Source organism: Pseudochaenichthys georgianus, chromosome 17 (genome assembly GCF_902827115.2).
Source record: "Pseudochaenichthys georgianus chromosome 17, fPseGeo1.2, whole genome shotgun sequence".
Classification (NCBI taxonomy): domain Eukaryota; kingdom Metazoa; phylum Chordata; class Actinopteri; order Perciformes; family Channichthyidae; genus Pseudochaenichthys; species Pseudochaenichthys georgianus.
The window spans coordinates 15649119-15662329 of record NC_047519.1 but is presented as its reverse complement, the minus strand read 5'-3'; the positions used below and the strand labels follow the sequence as shown (position 1 = coordinate 15662329).

At 39.1% G+C, this 13211-nt stretch overlaps 1 protein-coding gene across 1 annotated transcript; it reads right to left on the bottom strand.

Annotated features, from left to right (window-relative positions):
* Nucleotides 1–1961: 1961 nt before the first annotated feature.
* On the bottom strand, nucleotides 1962–12605 carry urod (uroporphyrinogen decarboxylase). Its single transcript, XM_034105248.2, has 10 exons — nucleotides 12410–12605; nucleotides 10439–10551; nucleotides 10233–10312; nucleotides 8103–8165; nucleotides 6628–6825; nucleotides 6357–6518; nucleotides 6040–6174; nucleotides 5519–5619; nucleotides 4478–4544; nucleotides 1962–2984 (listed from the first exon to the last, which is right to left on the bottom strand). Exons 1-10 carry the CDS (start codon nucleotides 12430–12432, stop codon nucleotides 2820–2822), a joined length of 1107 nt encoding a protein of 368 aa, XP_033961139.1. The 5' UTR covers nucleotides 12433–12605; the 3' UTR covers nucleotides 1962–2819.
* Between the last annotated feature and the right edge of the window lie 606 nt (nucleotides 12606–13211).

Below are 13211 nucleotides of genomic sequence, written 5' to 3'. Positions count from 1 at the left end.
GATCTGAGTACTTCTTCCACCTCTGGATATACCATGGAGGGACCCCTCTCTTACCGGGAAGAAAAGTCCCTGCAGTGCTGACGAGCAAACAAAAGGCATCCCTTTAAAAAGTGAAGTCTGACAGTATTGACAGACTTTGTTGGGGTTGGTCTTTTCATGGGGAAAAAAGTATGGAGTATGAAATTAAAACAGCTTTACTTAAGGGAAGAACTCCTTTGTCAAGTAAGGACTTAAATAGGATGTCAGCTCCCAAGAATGCCTGTAATTTGATTAGGATATTAATATGTTGAACAGTTATTGAAGTCCATCTTTAACTTATCAAGGAAAACACTTCATGATCTAAATCAAGGTGTTAGGTATAGCCAGAGAACTGCATCCCCATGACTTATTGTCAAATATTATCTTCTTGTTTGTATCTGTTTTTGGATAGTAATGAATATATTGCAGTTTGAAAATCAAAAGGAAATATGTAAATCTAAGGAGACCTTCAGTAACTAAAAAGGTTTGATCAAATATTGAATAATAAATGATGATAATACAAATGAACTCAAATGTATTCAGCCCGTAATACAGGCATTGACAGCGATCATGTATCCAGCTCTGCAGTGACAACAACATGACCTCCTCACTATAGAGAGGGGGGATCCCCTGAAACCCCAGCCTGGTCACATGATGTTAGGAGTTTTGCTAGAATCCTTCAAAACAACATCCGCAACAACAACCGGATTTACCGGAATCTGCTTATCTGACGTTCTTAGCTGCTCACAGAGAAAAACACAATTTAGGATTAACTGATTACTTTCCCCCAGTTCCTCGTGTAAAGAGCTTCCGTCATGATTACAGTAATAATGCCAGCTTTGTATTTATCCAATATTGACTAAATTGTTAGATCCACTTTGAGACAACACATTTGTGATTGGCTGTTGCTGCCGGACCAGCTTTCGTCCAGCATCTCATTGGTGGTTGTAGGGTAATAGTTTGGTCAAATGAGTTGTGATTGGTGAAGATGATGCAAGACTTTAACTCTCCTGCTTTTGCGGAAATGACCTTTGAAGATTTACAAGTGCTTATCGGTAATTCGTTTTAAGGTAATGGCTACCCATTGGTGCTGTAGCGCTTTAGAGGTGTTAGTCAGACGATCAAGTTGAAAAAAACCTCAGATTTGCACATTCATGCAGCAAAATATTTCAAATGTAAAAGGTTGGTTTTTGGATTTGAAAATTGTGACTTAGTAGAGAAGATGGAAGGTCAAATCAGAGAGGCAAAATATATATATATTTTTTCACACTTAAGTGACTGAATGAGAATCGGTTTAGTTATAGAAATAGCATTACAATCAACACTACCAAACATACTTTAGACCAAGGTTATAGCCGCTTGAATCGATGGTGGTTGCTCATTCAACACTATTTAAAAAAAGATATGTATTCCAAGGGGCACACAATCTTTTTGAGAGCGTCCTCTAAAGGCAGACATACAATGGACAGTTAAAAAAAGATAAATGGAAACTGCCGAGTGTTTTTTTTCTTTTAAATGATTCAATACATTATTTTTTCAAAACCTGCAATGCAACTCACAAACGTTCAGTTCACGGTTGATGGTAACAGAGTAACCTCCAATCTTTGTTTTTGAAAGAAAATATGTTTTAAATCCAAGTTACTATATTCCATGTTGTCACCTTGTGCTTTTACTTATTAAGACCTTCACCACAAAGCATTTGAAGGATTTCAGACCAGAGGTGGAGGAAGTACTCAGAGCTTGTCCTTGAGTAAAAGTAACAGAGTGTAGGAATACTCTGTTACAAGTCAAAGTCCTTGCAAATGTTACTCATCAACTTTGTTGTACCCAGAGCATTTAAACCTCAATCTGTCCCAGTTTAAGCGCATAAAGATGAGTCGACAGCCATCCTTCTCAAAGCCTGGGGGAAAGAAAATATAATCACTTTGAAAAAAGACAATACATTTCTCAAAATGTAAGTCAGTCTCTATTAAAGTGGACAGAACAAAAAACACATTTATGGGTTTCAATAATCTGGAGAAATGCAATCACATGCAGCCTCGAAGACAAAAGTTGAGATTTGGCTGAAAAACAAAGACAGCGAAAGGCATTTTCTTACACGACTTGCATTTCTTAAAAGATCTGCGGGAGCAAATATAAAGCTTTTCGTGCTGGGATCCAGCGGGGCACTTTGTTTACTGTTAAGATGTTCGACGGTGGAACGATCAACCCGCTGTGCGCTGACATTTCCCCACAAAATATGGTAGAACTGCAATAATGCATTTCCTGCTGAAACAACTCTTCCAAATCATTTGGTTTTTAAATGCAGTTTGGATCCTTTTTGTGTTTCTTTAAAGGACAAAGAAGCCACTGTTAGTGATGAAGAACTCCGTTTTTATTAAAGATGTTCACAGCTTTTAAAAGCGGTTATAAAGGGTAGCCTCGAATTGTATGAGTGACATTATGGAAAAAAATATCAAAGAAATGGCTTTCATAGGACAAATCCGTTTTGAACATGTTTAAATAAATCAAATATGAGTTCAAATCCCAAACAACTGACATGTGTAACGTACATGCAAAATGGATTGCCGCCATTTCAAATAGAAAAACATAATCCACTCCCGTCAGATCAACATAGAACAGAACATCTTGTTTTAGAAAACCAACATCTTGTTTATTTTATTCATTTGAGGTTATTGTCGTTTTTATTTCCCCTCCATGAAAGTCTCTCAAGATGGATTACTCAACAGATAAAGCTGAAACCGTTTTTAATTAAGTAATGCGGTATTGGCTTACACACTCCGTCACACAGACATCCACCTTTACATCCGCTTGTTTATCTGTTTAGAGTGTGTGTGCACAGCTTCCACGAAGGCCCCCACGTTCTCGGGGTCCATGTCGGGGTAGAGGCCGTGGCCCAGGTTGGCGATGTAGCCCCTCGTCCCGAAACCCTCCAGCATCTTCTTCACAATCTTTGAAATGTGCTCCTGATGAAGAGAGATTTTAAAATCAGGCGTGATTCAACCCCAGCTGGAGAATATCTGTAACAGTTGAGATATTCTTTGAAAGAGGAGCAAGTTTAGGAACTTCTCGTGACGAGTTATTTGTTAACAGAAGTTTTTCAGGATGAATGACAGCATATAAATGGGATTCACAGCATGTAGGCAGGTGCTGACAATAGCAGCCGATGAGACTTGAGAAATGTTTAGAAGACAACAGGGTTTTGTTATTTTCATGTTTTATCACAAACCAATAATAGGATTCTACTCTGGATCCATAAATGGGCAATTAACGCTGAACCCTACACAGACAGACCTCAGTTATGCATGTTTTATGACATATTATAAAGTTATAAAGAACGCTCTTTTTACATCTTAAAAAAGAGAAAACTCAAGAATAATCATAATACTGCATATTTTCATCATCTTGGATTGCTAATTTTTACTTTATTCGTTTTTTTTGGTATAAGACGAAATAAGATATATTTTATTCATCCCAAGTTGGGACATGTTTTTGTTACATCAGCATAAAAAACAAGGCAATTGGAAAATTAAAAATAGAAAATAAACAATTATAAATTAGAAGCATTTCAAAAAATAGAAATAAAACATAATTAACAGTAGAAAATATACAAGTCGACGTGAAGATAGAAATCTGTAAACTATCTGACAAACAAAACACGATTGAAGGATGAAGTCTATTACAACCCAGCTGCTGCTATATAGAGATGATTTTGTTATGTCATTATGCAGCTCCGTCCAGTTCCATCCTCTCTTGGACATAACGGTGTATCATCACCTACTGGAGGCTATCCTCCCCTCTAATACCCGTCACTGTCACATTTACGCTGAGCATATCATGGACTGCTTTTCTTTAGAAAGACGTAGCAGCCATCTTTATGTCAAATCATTCCATCTTTATCGCGTCATGACACTTGCATTATAATTATTATTATTTGTATATTTAAATGTAATACTACGATGTGACACATCTCCCACAGCAGGACTGGAAGCCCCCCAGTGTGGTCGTACTTTTCTTGGTGAAATAAACTGGTGACATTTAGCAGGCTGACATAAGCATTTTAGTTTGTTGATGTGGGACAGCTTGGGGAACCTGGTTTTAGAACACTCATACAGACAAACATTACAAAAAAGTATAAACATTTTAAAATACAAATATGTATTTGCATAAGGACCAAAGGTTGGTGTTTTGCCAGAGTAACACGATGCATTCATTAGGAGAAAGAGCAGGATGATGACACGACCCTTTTTTTCTGGGTTGCTCCTGAAATATATATTTTATACTAATTCATTCACTGTAATATTTGTATATTTACTGTACGTCTTCAATCTGTGTTTAACTCTGTTATTGCTTACATTCATTTAATGCACTGCCTTTTAAGTATCTCCTTTCGGAGGGACTGCAGTGTTACTGTGTTTTCAAACTAAAGTCATAAAACAGTTAAGTCAGTTAGGGTTACCTTGGGAGCGTAGAGAGCACAAGGGTCCATGTTTCCCTGCAGGCTGACCTTCCCTCCTGTGCGCTCCCTGAATGAACACACACCATGTATACATCACTGCAGGGGACATCACATTGACTTACATGCATTTCCTGGAGACTTATCCTAACCAAGTGTTCACCCTAAAATTAATGATTCCCCTCATGGGGACCACACACACACACACACACACACACACACACACACACACACACACACACACACACACACACACACACACACACACACACACACACACACACACACACACACACACACACACACACACACACACACACACACACACACACACACACACACACACACACACACACACACACACACACACACACACACACACACACACACACACACACACACACACACACACACACACACACACACACACACACACACACACACACACACACAAATCCTGCAACCGGTGACGAAACAGGGACGGGCGAGAGGTCACTAATGGTTAACCTGCTCCTCAGGAAAGACTCCAGCATGGTTTACGATATGTGCAGAGACGGGCTGAGATGAATTCAGCTTTAAGATTGTGTTTTGCCGTCTCACCATGACAGAGGACTTTGAGGCTGGAGCTGGATGTATTTAGACTTCATGCTAGACAGACGTATTCATGATCACATTCCATCAATATGTCTTTAGACTTTCTAACTCTATTTTTCTACCAAAGCTAACAAAGAAAGAAAACAGTTCTCACCACACTGGTTGAACCCAGTCCATTTAAACCTCATAACACATAATAATGTACAGACAGACGTATTCATGATCACATTCTATATATATATCTCTTTAGACTCTGAATCTTAAACACATGCAGAAAAGTTTACTAGTTTGAAAAAGCTAAGGTGCACTGGAGTTAAAAGACGCAGATTAACTGCAGTGTGTGTGTGTGTGTGTGTGTGTGTGTGTGTGTGTGTGTGTGTGTGTGTGTGTGTGTGTGTGTGTGTGTGTGTGTGTGTGTGTGTGTGTGTGTGTGTGTGTGTGTGTGCATACCGTGCTGCTCTTGGGTCAACGGTCCAGTCCAGCCCGACCACATCATAATGAGATTGAGACAGATCCTCCAAACCGTAATGAGCATCCTTTGCAAACACAATCTGAAAACAAACAGAGAGTGAGGTAGAGGAGATTATCAACTAACAACTTTTTGAAGGACTTGTTATTCTCCATGTTTGGTGAAATGCTGCCATCTGCTGGTAAAGAACGGGACGTTTCACTCATTACAGAGCAGATGAATCGTTAATGATGCTTCCTGGGAAACAGTGTTGTTGAAGCAACAGACTTATGGTAAGAATAGAACAGAGTATTGCAACTAATATAGAAAGCTATTATGAAAAGAGAACAGCCTAAATAATACAGCAGGAAAACAAGTATATACATAGAGTCGTCACAGTTATAGCGTTTATCATTATCTACCGACACTGACCAGAGGAATACATGCAGATGTGTGAGATATTATTACAGCAGGAGTCTTACTCGCATATTGATATATTTCAATGCTAATGTTTGCAGCTTACCATGGGAATGTCTTTCGCCGTCTCCTTGAGTTTCTCTTTGACGCGGCGAGCAATGTCTCGAAGGTAAGGCAGAGAGAACTCATTAAACTCCACGGGCCCCAAAATGCCGGCGTGAGACTCGAACACCTGCAGAGCCTGCACAACAAACAGCAGAGGACAGAAGTATGGGTTTTAAAAGAATCTAGATTTACAGATTTTGTGGGACGAAGTACAACAACTGTTTGCCTCCTTTTGTTACCACCCTAAATTGTAATGCGTAATGGCAGTGGCACATATTGTAAACACGGCTCCAGAGATAAAGAGGTAGGAGGTCTAACCTGCGCTCCAGCCGCCACCTGCCCCAGCAGATACTCCACGATCACATCCGTCAGCATCTTCAGCAGCATGTGGCTGGCCTGAGGGTGTCGGTACAGCCAGCGCTTCGCCTTCGAGTGGGTGTTGGAGCCTCCGCCTTCTATCATGTAGGACATCAGCGTCCACTGTGTAGGCACACCACACAGAGAGAGTAACAATCACAATACTTTTGATTTCATGTTTACTTCCAGAAATACCTATGCCGGCTTTTAACTTGTCTGTATGATCACTAACCGGCGCTCCGGTGAATCCAATGAGCGGCACTTTGCCATCGATCTTGTGTCTGGTCAGTGTGATGGCTTTGAAGACATAACCCAGTTCCTTCTCCACGTCCACTTTAGGTTGCAGCCGCTGCAGGTCCTCTGGCTCCTTCAGAGGGTCTGGGAATGTTGGACCTTTACCTGGCACCATCTGGACATCCATACCCAAGGCCTGGGAGGGGGACAATGGATGGGACAGAGATATTTGAGTAATGGCTGCTATTTATTTTATGGCTGTAGAACTCTGGAAATATATTCCTCATCTACGGGTTTCTACTGACCCTAGCTAATTCCATACTAAAGCTTTATACAAGCCAATGGCACACAGGTCACACTGTTTGAGTAACTGATGAGGATTTAAATCCTGTTGGGGCAGTTTTGGCCTTGTTGTTGTTGTTGTAATTCAAATTGCAGAAATGTGCAGACAAAAGTAATCAGGACAGGACAAATGCGAAGAGATTGGTGTTGTAACGTTTAAGAATACTGCACACCAAGGATTGCTTACTTCTAGCCTGAACCGCTGTAAGCGTTTCCACTTTTGAACCTCCGAGTTGTTCTTGTGTAACTAAGGGGATTGTAGAGGCATGTGAAGCATAGATTCCTGTGTGCTCAAGTTTTTCAAGCTAGCTACAAAGATGAAGGAATCTGACCTAATTCATGTGACAAGTCCAAATCTGCTCTAATGGGTCCTCTGCTTGGCGCGCCCTATTGGTCATCAAAGATGGAGGTAAGCACAGGTGCTAGTCTCTCAGGAAAACCAATTTTACATGAAGACTTTTGCATAGAGAAGCTTACCATAGAACCTGATTACACGAGAGATGCTCAGGCTCAGTCAAGGATGCTCAAAGTTGTCCCGTTTTGTGTGTAGTCTGAATTTGCTAAGAGCCTTGTCCTTTTTGTTGAATAAAATTGCATAAATGTGAATACAGAAATTGCTGATGGTTGTACTCATTACCAAGAAAATGGGGGTCACCAAGAGAAAGACCTTACACTTATCTGTTTGTAAAGTTTAAGAGTATTTCCTACCAAGGATTGTGTACTATTAGCCTGTACCGCAGTAAAGGGGCCATTCCCCCAGCAAGGGGCGCAGCCTCAGTATCAATGTGCTCGCTCAGGCAGCTCATATGACAAATTGGAATCGATAGAGAAGATTAGCATGGATGACACGCAAATTCATGAAGCATTTCCACTTTAAAATGTCCTCTATTGCCCCGAGTTGTTCTTGTGCTACTGAGGGGGATATCTTTAAGATGTTTAAAAACGTTTTAATGTAAGGCGGAATGTATGTAAATATAAGACATTGGTGTCTACGAGAAAAGCTAAAACCTCTCAAAAGGCAATAACCCCTTAATATAATATAATGTTCAATGTTATTATGCCACTTACTCTTGACATCACGGAAATAGATGTAATGTCCACATGTTAATGAATGAGTCCTGATAACCTTACCTGTGGGATAACCAGGATGTCAGAGAAGATGATGGCAGCATCGAAGGGGAAACGTCTCAGAGGCTGAAAGCGGAATAAAAGAAAGACAGTTTTTAATTAAAATACAATAGAATGCGGTTGTTTATTGCCTAAAGGACTTCACAAACAAATTGTCCCTCTGGAATTGCTTTTTTGTTTTTAGATTGTATCTTTTCAGGGACTATAGTTAAAAACAATATGGGTGTTAATTGTATTGCTTAGTTTGCATAACTGCAGCCTATGAGTGATTCGGAAATGCGTCACTCTATATTCTTTTAGATATGCAAAATCAATTAACATCTATATCTCCAGAAGTCTGTCAAATACTACCAAAAGTATTTGAATACAGGAAAATAAAATATCCTAATTGACATTCAGTATATTGTTGTTCTGTGTTTACCACGTGTGTAAAGTGATCACATTTTTTTTTTAAACTCAAATTTAACTTTTGTACAGATACAAAATCAAGTGGTGAGAATGTGTGTGGATAGCCGTGTCTCTCCAGTGGCAGAGTCAGTTAGTCCGCTTCACTGGGGAAAAGCTCCACAGTTGGAAACCCAGGGGAGTACTACTCACCAAAAAGTAGCCATTCATCAGAATCATTTCATTCATGCCAGTGTTGTTTACAAGTACTCATTGTCATGCTGCTTATTATTATTATGTGTCTATGCAGGTTGGCCCATTGCTAGTGCCCTTTTGGTTTTGCTCTCATAGTTTCTCCCCATCTAAAATTCCAGCCTATAAATCCTACCTACATCAAACAGAGCTGACATTACACTTGAAACACATTCCCTAGTGTACCACTATGTTCAGCTCAGCATCTGCGATATTAATCATGGATGTGTTTATACCCTCCATTTCGTATATTCCTTTTTTCTTCAGAAATCATTCACTTCATGTTTTTGAAATATAAAAACAGTTATTAACATCTATATCTCCACAAGTCTCTATTTAAAATGCTACTAAAATGGACACAAACATACTTTGGATACTAGATATAAAGTGTGTTAAATAGTTTCACAAGGCAGGTCTGCATTGACAATCAGACTTTCAAATGTGTCAACAAAAATACCCCTGTTTTGCACACGGTAGAAACAGTGTGCTCCCTCCTGTTGCTTCCGTTGTGAACTCTTCTGGTTAAAGAGCTACTTGATCAATTTCAAAACACCAATGTGTCTGTTAAAGCGTTTTAGGCTCGATAAGACAGATGGACCCCATTTTTGCACATGATGTGTACAATTGTGAGTAGGTGTGTGAAAAGCCATGTCTCTCCAGGTGGTATTTCAGTAAGGATGGTGCATTCTCTGGGATTTAAAAAGTCCAGCGTTTTATTTTCCAAATCGGCGATGATGCGTTTGGCAACAACGTAGCAATTTATGCTTGTTGTTTGTCTAGATCAGTGCTTCTCAAAGTGTGGTCCGCGGACCACTGGTGATCCGTGAGCGCCCCCTAGTGGTCCGTGAGTATATTGGTAACATTTCACATTTGAAATAAATAAATACATTTCAGTTTTCCGCACTCTCGCGGGAATATCTCCGCAATGGAGCGAGGTTAAGTTTCACTATCGATTGCATGATATAGCCCAGCGCAACACCTTCATCACACATGTTGCCACTTGTTTGTACCATTTTCAGGCGATTTGTAATCTGTTCTAGAAAAACGATGTGTTTTTTGATTATTTGTGGAGTTAGGTGGTCCGCGAGTGTTTTTGTATTGGTCAAGTGGTCCTTGGTATGAAAATGTTTGAGAAACACTGGTCTAGATTGATGCACTGATTTAACAAACAGGCCACATGTCCTTTTTTCGTATTTCCATATATTGCCCAGAATATTTTCCCCAATATCGTGCATCCCTAATGTGTTCATGAGCAGAAATGTAGCACAACAGGAGAATGTAAGCAGTTCTCTGTTTATTTAAAGGGCAAAAGAGTATTTTCTTGTTTAAGTCAATGAAAGATCATTAGAAATAGAAGTGCAGTCATATATAACACTGCTCTCTTCTGGGGTAAGTCAGAACACTATTTAAAAATAATAATAATATTGTGAAGAATTTCATGTTTTCATATTATTGACATTTGACTTTTCATAATAAGTTTGAAAAACACTGCTATACCTGCAGAGTGAGCTCACAGCAGGCCTCCGGCGACCGACATGTGTCAAAGAAGTCCTTCCCTGCTCTGAACTCACGAAACTCTGAAAATTCAATTCAACAAAATATTAGCCTATGTCTTCACAATTCAAAAGGTTAAACAAAACAATAATGCAAAGAAAGTCTGTGACTTTTGTTAGGAGAGATGATTTGATCACTGATCACAGTACCTGGTAGGTATCGTCCAGCCTGCCTCATACACCACACAGGGACATGTTCAGTTTCGTCTCCTCGTGCGGCTCGCAGGAATGTATCGTTCTTGAGCTGGGGGAAGTCCTTGGGGCTGAATAAAAAAGAAACATACCCTCGGTTTAGCCTCAGTCTTTTTTAAGCAATGATGCCTTGAAGAGTCATGTTCAAAGCAGCGCCAGACAGCTGAGTATTCACAATGCTACCCTATCTGTAAAAACAACAAAAGTTAAAGTAAACCATTCAGGATGTAATCTAAATAGAACCCTCACTGCATTATGAAGAAACATCACATTTAAATGTCGCAATAGGAATTTCACAACACAAAAATGCTGTAGCGGATACCAATACCAGAGACTTTCCACCTGTTTCAATACCAATCCGATACCACAGTAAAAAACTCAAACAAAATCCCAATTATTTTAACAGCTTTTTATGACATTCACATTCTGGGTTTTGTTGTTAGGGAGTTAAACAAATCATCATATTCCCTCTAATATCTCTTTTATATTGTTGTAAAAAAATATACTTGAATTATTTTCTCACCTAACACCCTTTAGTTTCAAGGTTAAAAGGCGTATGCTTCCTTTCTCTGTTCCTTTTTTGATACTAACAAAATTACGCAGAAGTTTGTAGACCAATACAGCTCAAATTGGATGTGATAAAACTACACCAGAGCCACTTTACCCAGCCAGTACCGGAACAAACGCAGAGGTAAGTAACGTACATTTTTCTCTCAGTTTCAGGGATGTGACTCTTCTTGTTGTTGACAATGATTCACATTCAATATTTGTAGTTGACTACCATTCGTATTATTATTCACACCAATTTCAATCAGCTTTTATTTGTAGAACACAGAATACAATGGTATTAGAAAAGTAAAACATTCAAAAAGTAATTGCCCTTTTTGAGGGGTTTGGCTGGAAGTGTCCTAATCAATATAGCCCAGGGGTTACAATACAGTAGCAAGCTTCCGTTATCTAACATCCAGGCAAACCCCTCCCTTTCCTCAGCGATCATATGGACAGAAGAGCACAAATGAACGAAATGAGAGATATGAGAGATACCACTTCTCCGCCCTTTCATCATCTTCAAACAGTAGGAAAACAGTTTAATGAAAAGTTGCTTTACATGTATCGGTGATGCATCACAAGCTGAAATTTAACTTGGACTTGAATCTAACTTGTCTATGGATTATTGAGAATAGCTTTGCAGTGACTTAATTTAAACATTGAAGCCTGCAAACTAAACAAAATGTTAACTTTAACTGTAACAAATGAAATAGGTAACTGGCATTTAACTGGGATAACTAAAACTAAAGAAGGATACTACTTTTATTCCACTCAGTCAGTATCCAAAGCAGTTGGTAAAAGATCATTTATGTTCAAAGCACCTTCAGATTGGAATAATTTACCATCAAACATAAAATGCTTGACTTCCTTTCAAGTGTTTAGAGTTTTAAAATGCTTCGTCTTCTTATTTTGAGGTGAATTGTACATGCTATCGATGATTTAACACGTAGAAAACATGATGTTTGTATTTACTGTATTTGTTCATGGCCTCTCTGTGGCCATATAGTGGTAATTTTCAAATGTGTAACCTCTAAATTGTGTGTTGTGATTGTAGTTGGTTCTTCTGAATGTCTTGCTGTTTGTATTATGTCAGGACCCCCTTGAAAACGAGATTGTTCAAGGGCTTTATTCTCAATAAATACATTTCAGTATACTATTTGAAAAGATCAATATTCCGAATATGTATTGTTTCCAGGGTTAACGTTATTATAATGACAAAAACACGATTAGAAAACGATAAACATCATGCTATATTCAATTCATATTATGTAAAGGAATGCTTTTCTAAGAGTGATACAGGAACGTTTCATAATGTCACTCAGCAAGAACCCAAATGCTAGCATTTAATCGAAGGTAGTCCTGTGTTTTAGAATTACTTACAGGATTACATCGTCTTGGCTCATGTCGGCGGGTCTGTGGGGGAGACAGGTTACTCAGACGGTCCTCTGTCTCTCTGTGGAGATGTCAGCTGTTTCCTGCGACTCCTCGACTGTCAGTAAAACCTGCTTTCACAATCCTGTCTGCCTCTACACTCCGCTGCTGGGCGCGGCCATCTTGAAATACCATGTGACCATCCCGGAAAATGAGCCGCGCATTCAAAATAAAATGCTACCCGTTTGATTTTTATAAAATTTTATTCATATGTACATCGATAACACATTATTAATTTCACACAATGTATCTCATAGTGAAACAATACATTCTAGCAATGACAATAGTAATGCCTCAACATAGCCTACTTCTAAAACATTTCTGAACATACCAAAACAAATGGAATAAGCTGAATTAAATGAAATGGTTCACATGGTATGTCTGCTTTTCACACGGGTCAATATACAGAAAAGGTGGAATCTGGGTGATACAAATCTGCTGAAATATATTCCTTCTTACACATCTAAAACCATGTTAAATAGCAATAACTGTTACGATATGTCCGTGTTGTGTTTTGTCTTGTCTTTTTCTGTCTTTGGTTTTATTTTGTAAAGTGTTCACCCCCCCGTTACTGCCTGTTGCTTTCTGTCTGTTTTCCCTCCCTGATTACCCGATTGTGTTCACCTGGTGCCCCTGTGTTTTATCCTCCCTCCTCACCTGTCTCTTGTTTGTTTGATTAGTCCTGTGTGTATTTAGGTTCTGTGTTTTCGGTTAGTCTTTGTGAGTTCCTTGTCGTATTTGGACGTTGTTC

Excerpts from the sequence above, each read along its gene's own strand:
- urod (XM_034105248.2), bottom strand. The coding sequence starts at position 12,432 with ATGAGCCAAGACGATGTAATCCT. Across the intron at positions 10,552-12,409 it reads AGCCAAGACGATGTAATCCT|CCCCAAGGACTTCCCCCAGC; the intron begins GTAAGTAATTCT and ends TTTTTTATTCAG. Across the intron at positions 10,313-10,438 it reads GGCTGGACGATACCTACCAG|AGTTTCGTGAGTTCAGAGCA; the intron begins GTACTGTGATCA and ends TTGAATTTTCAG.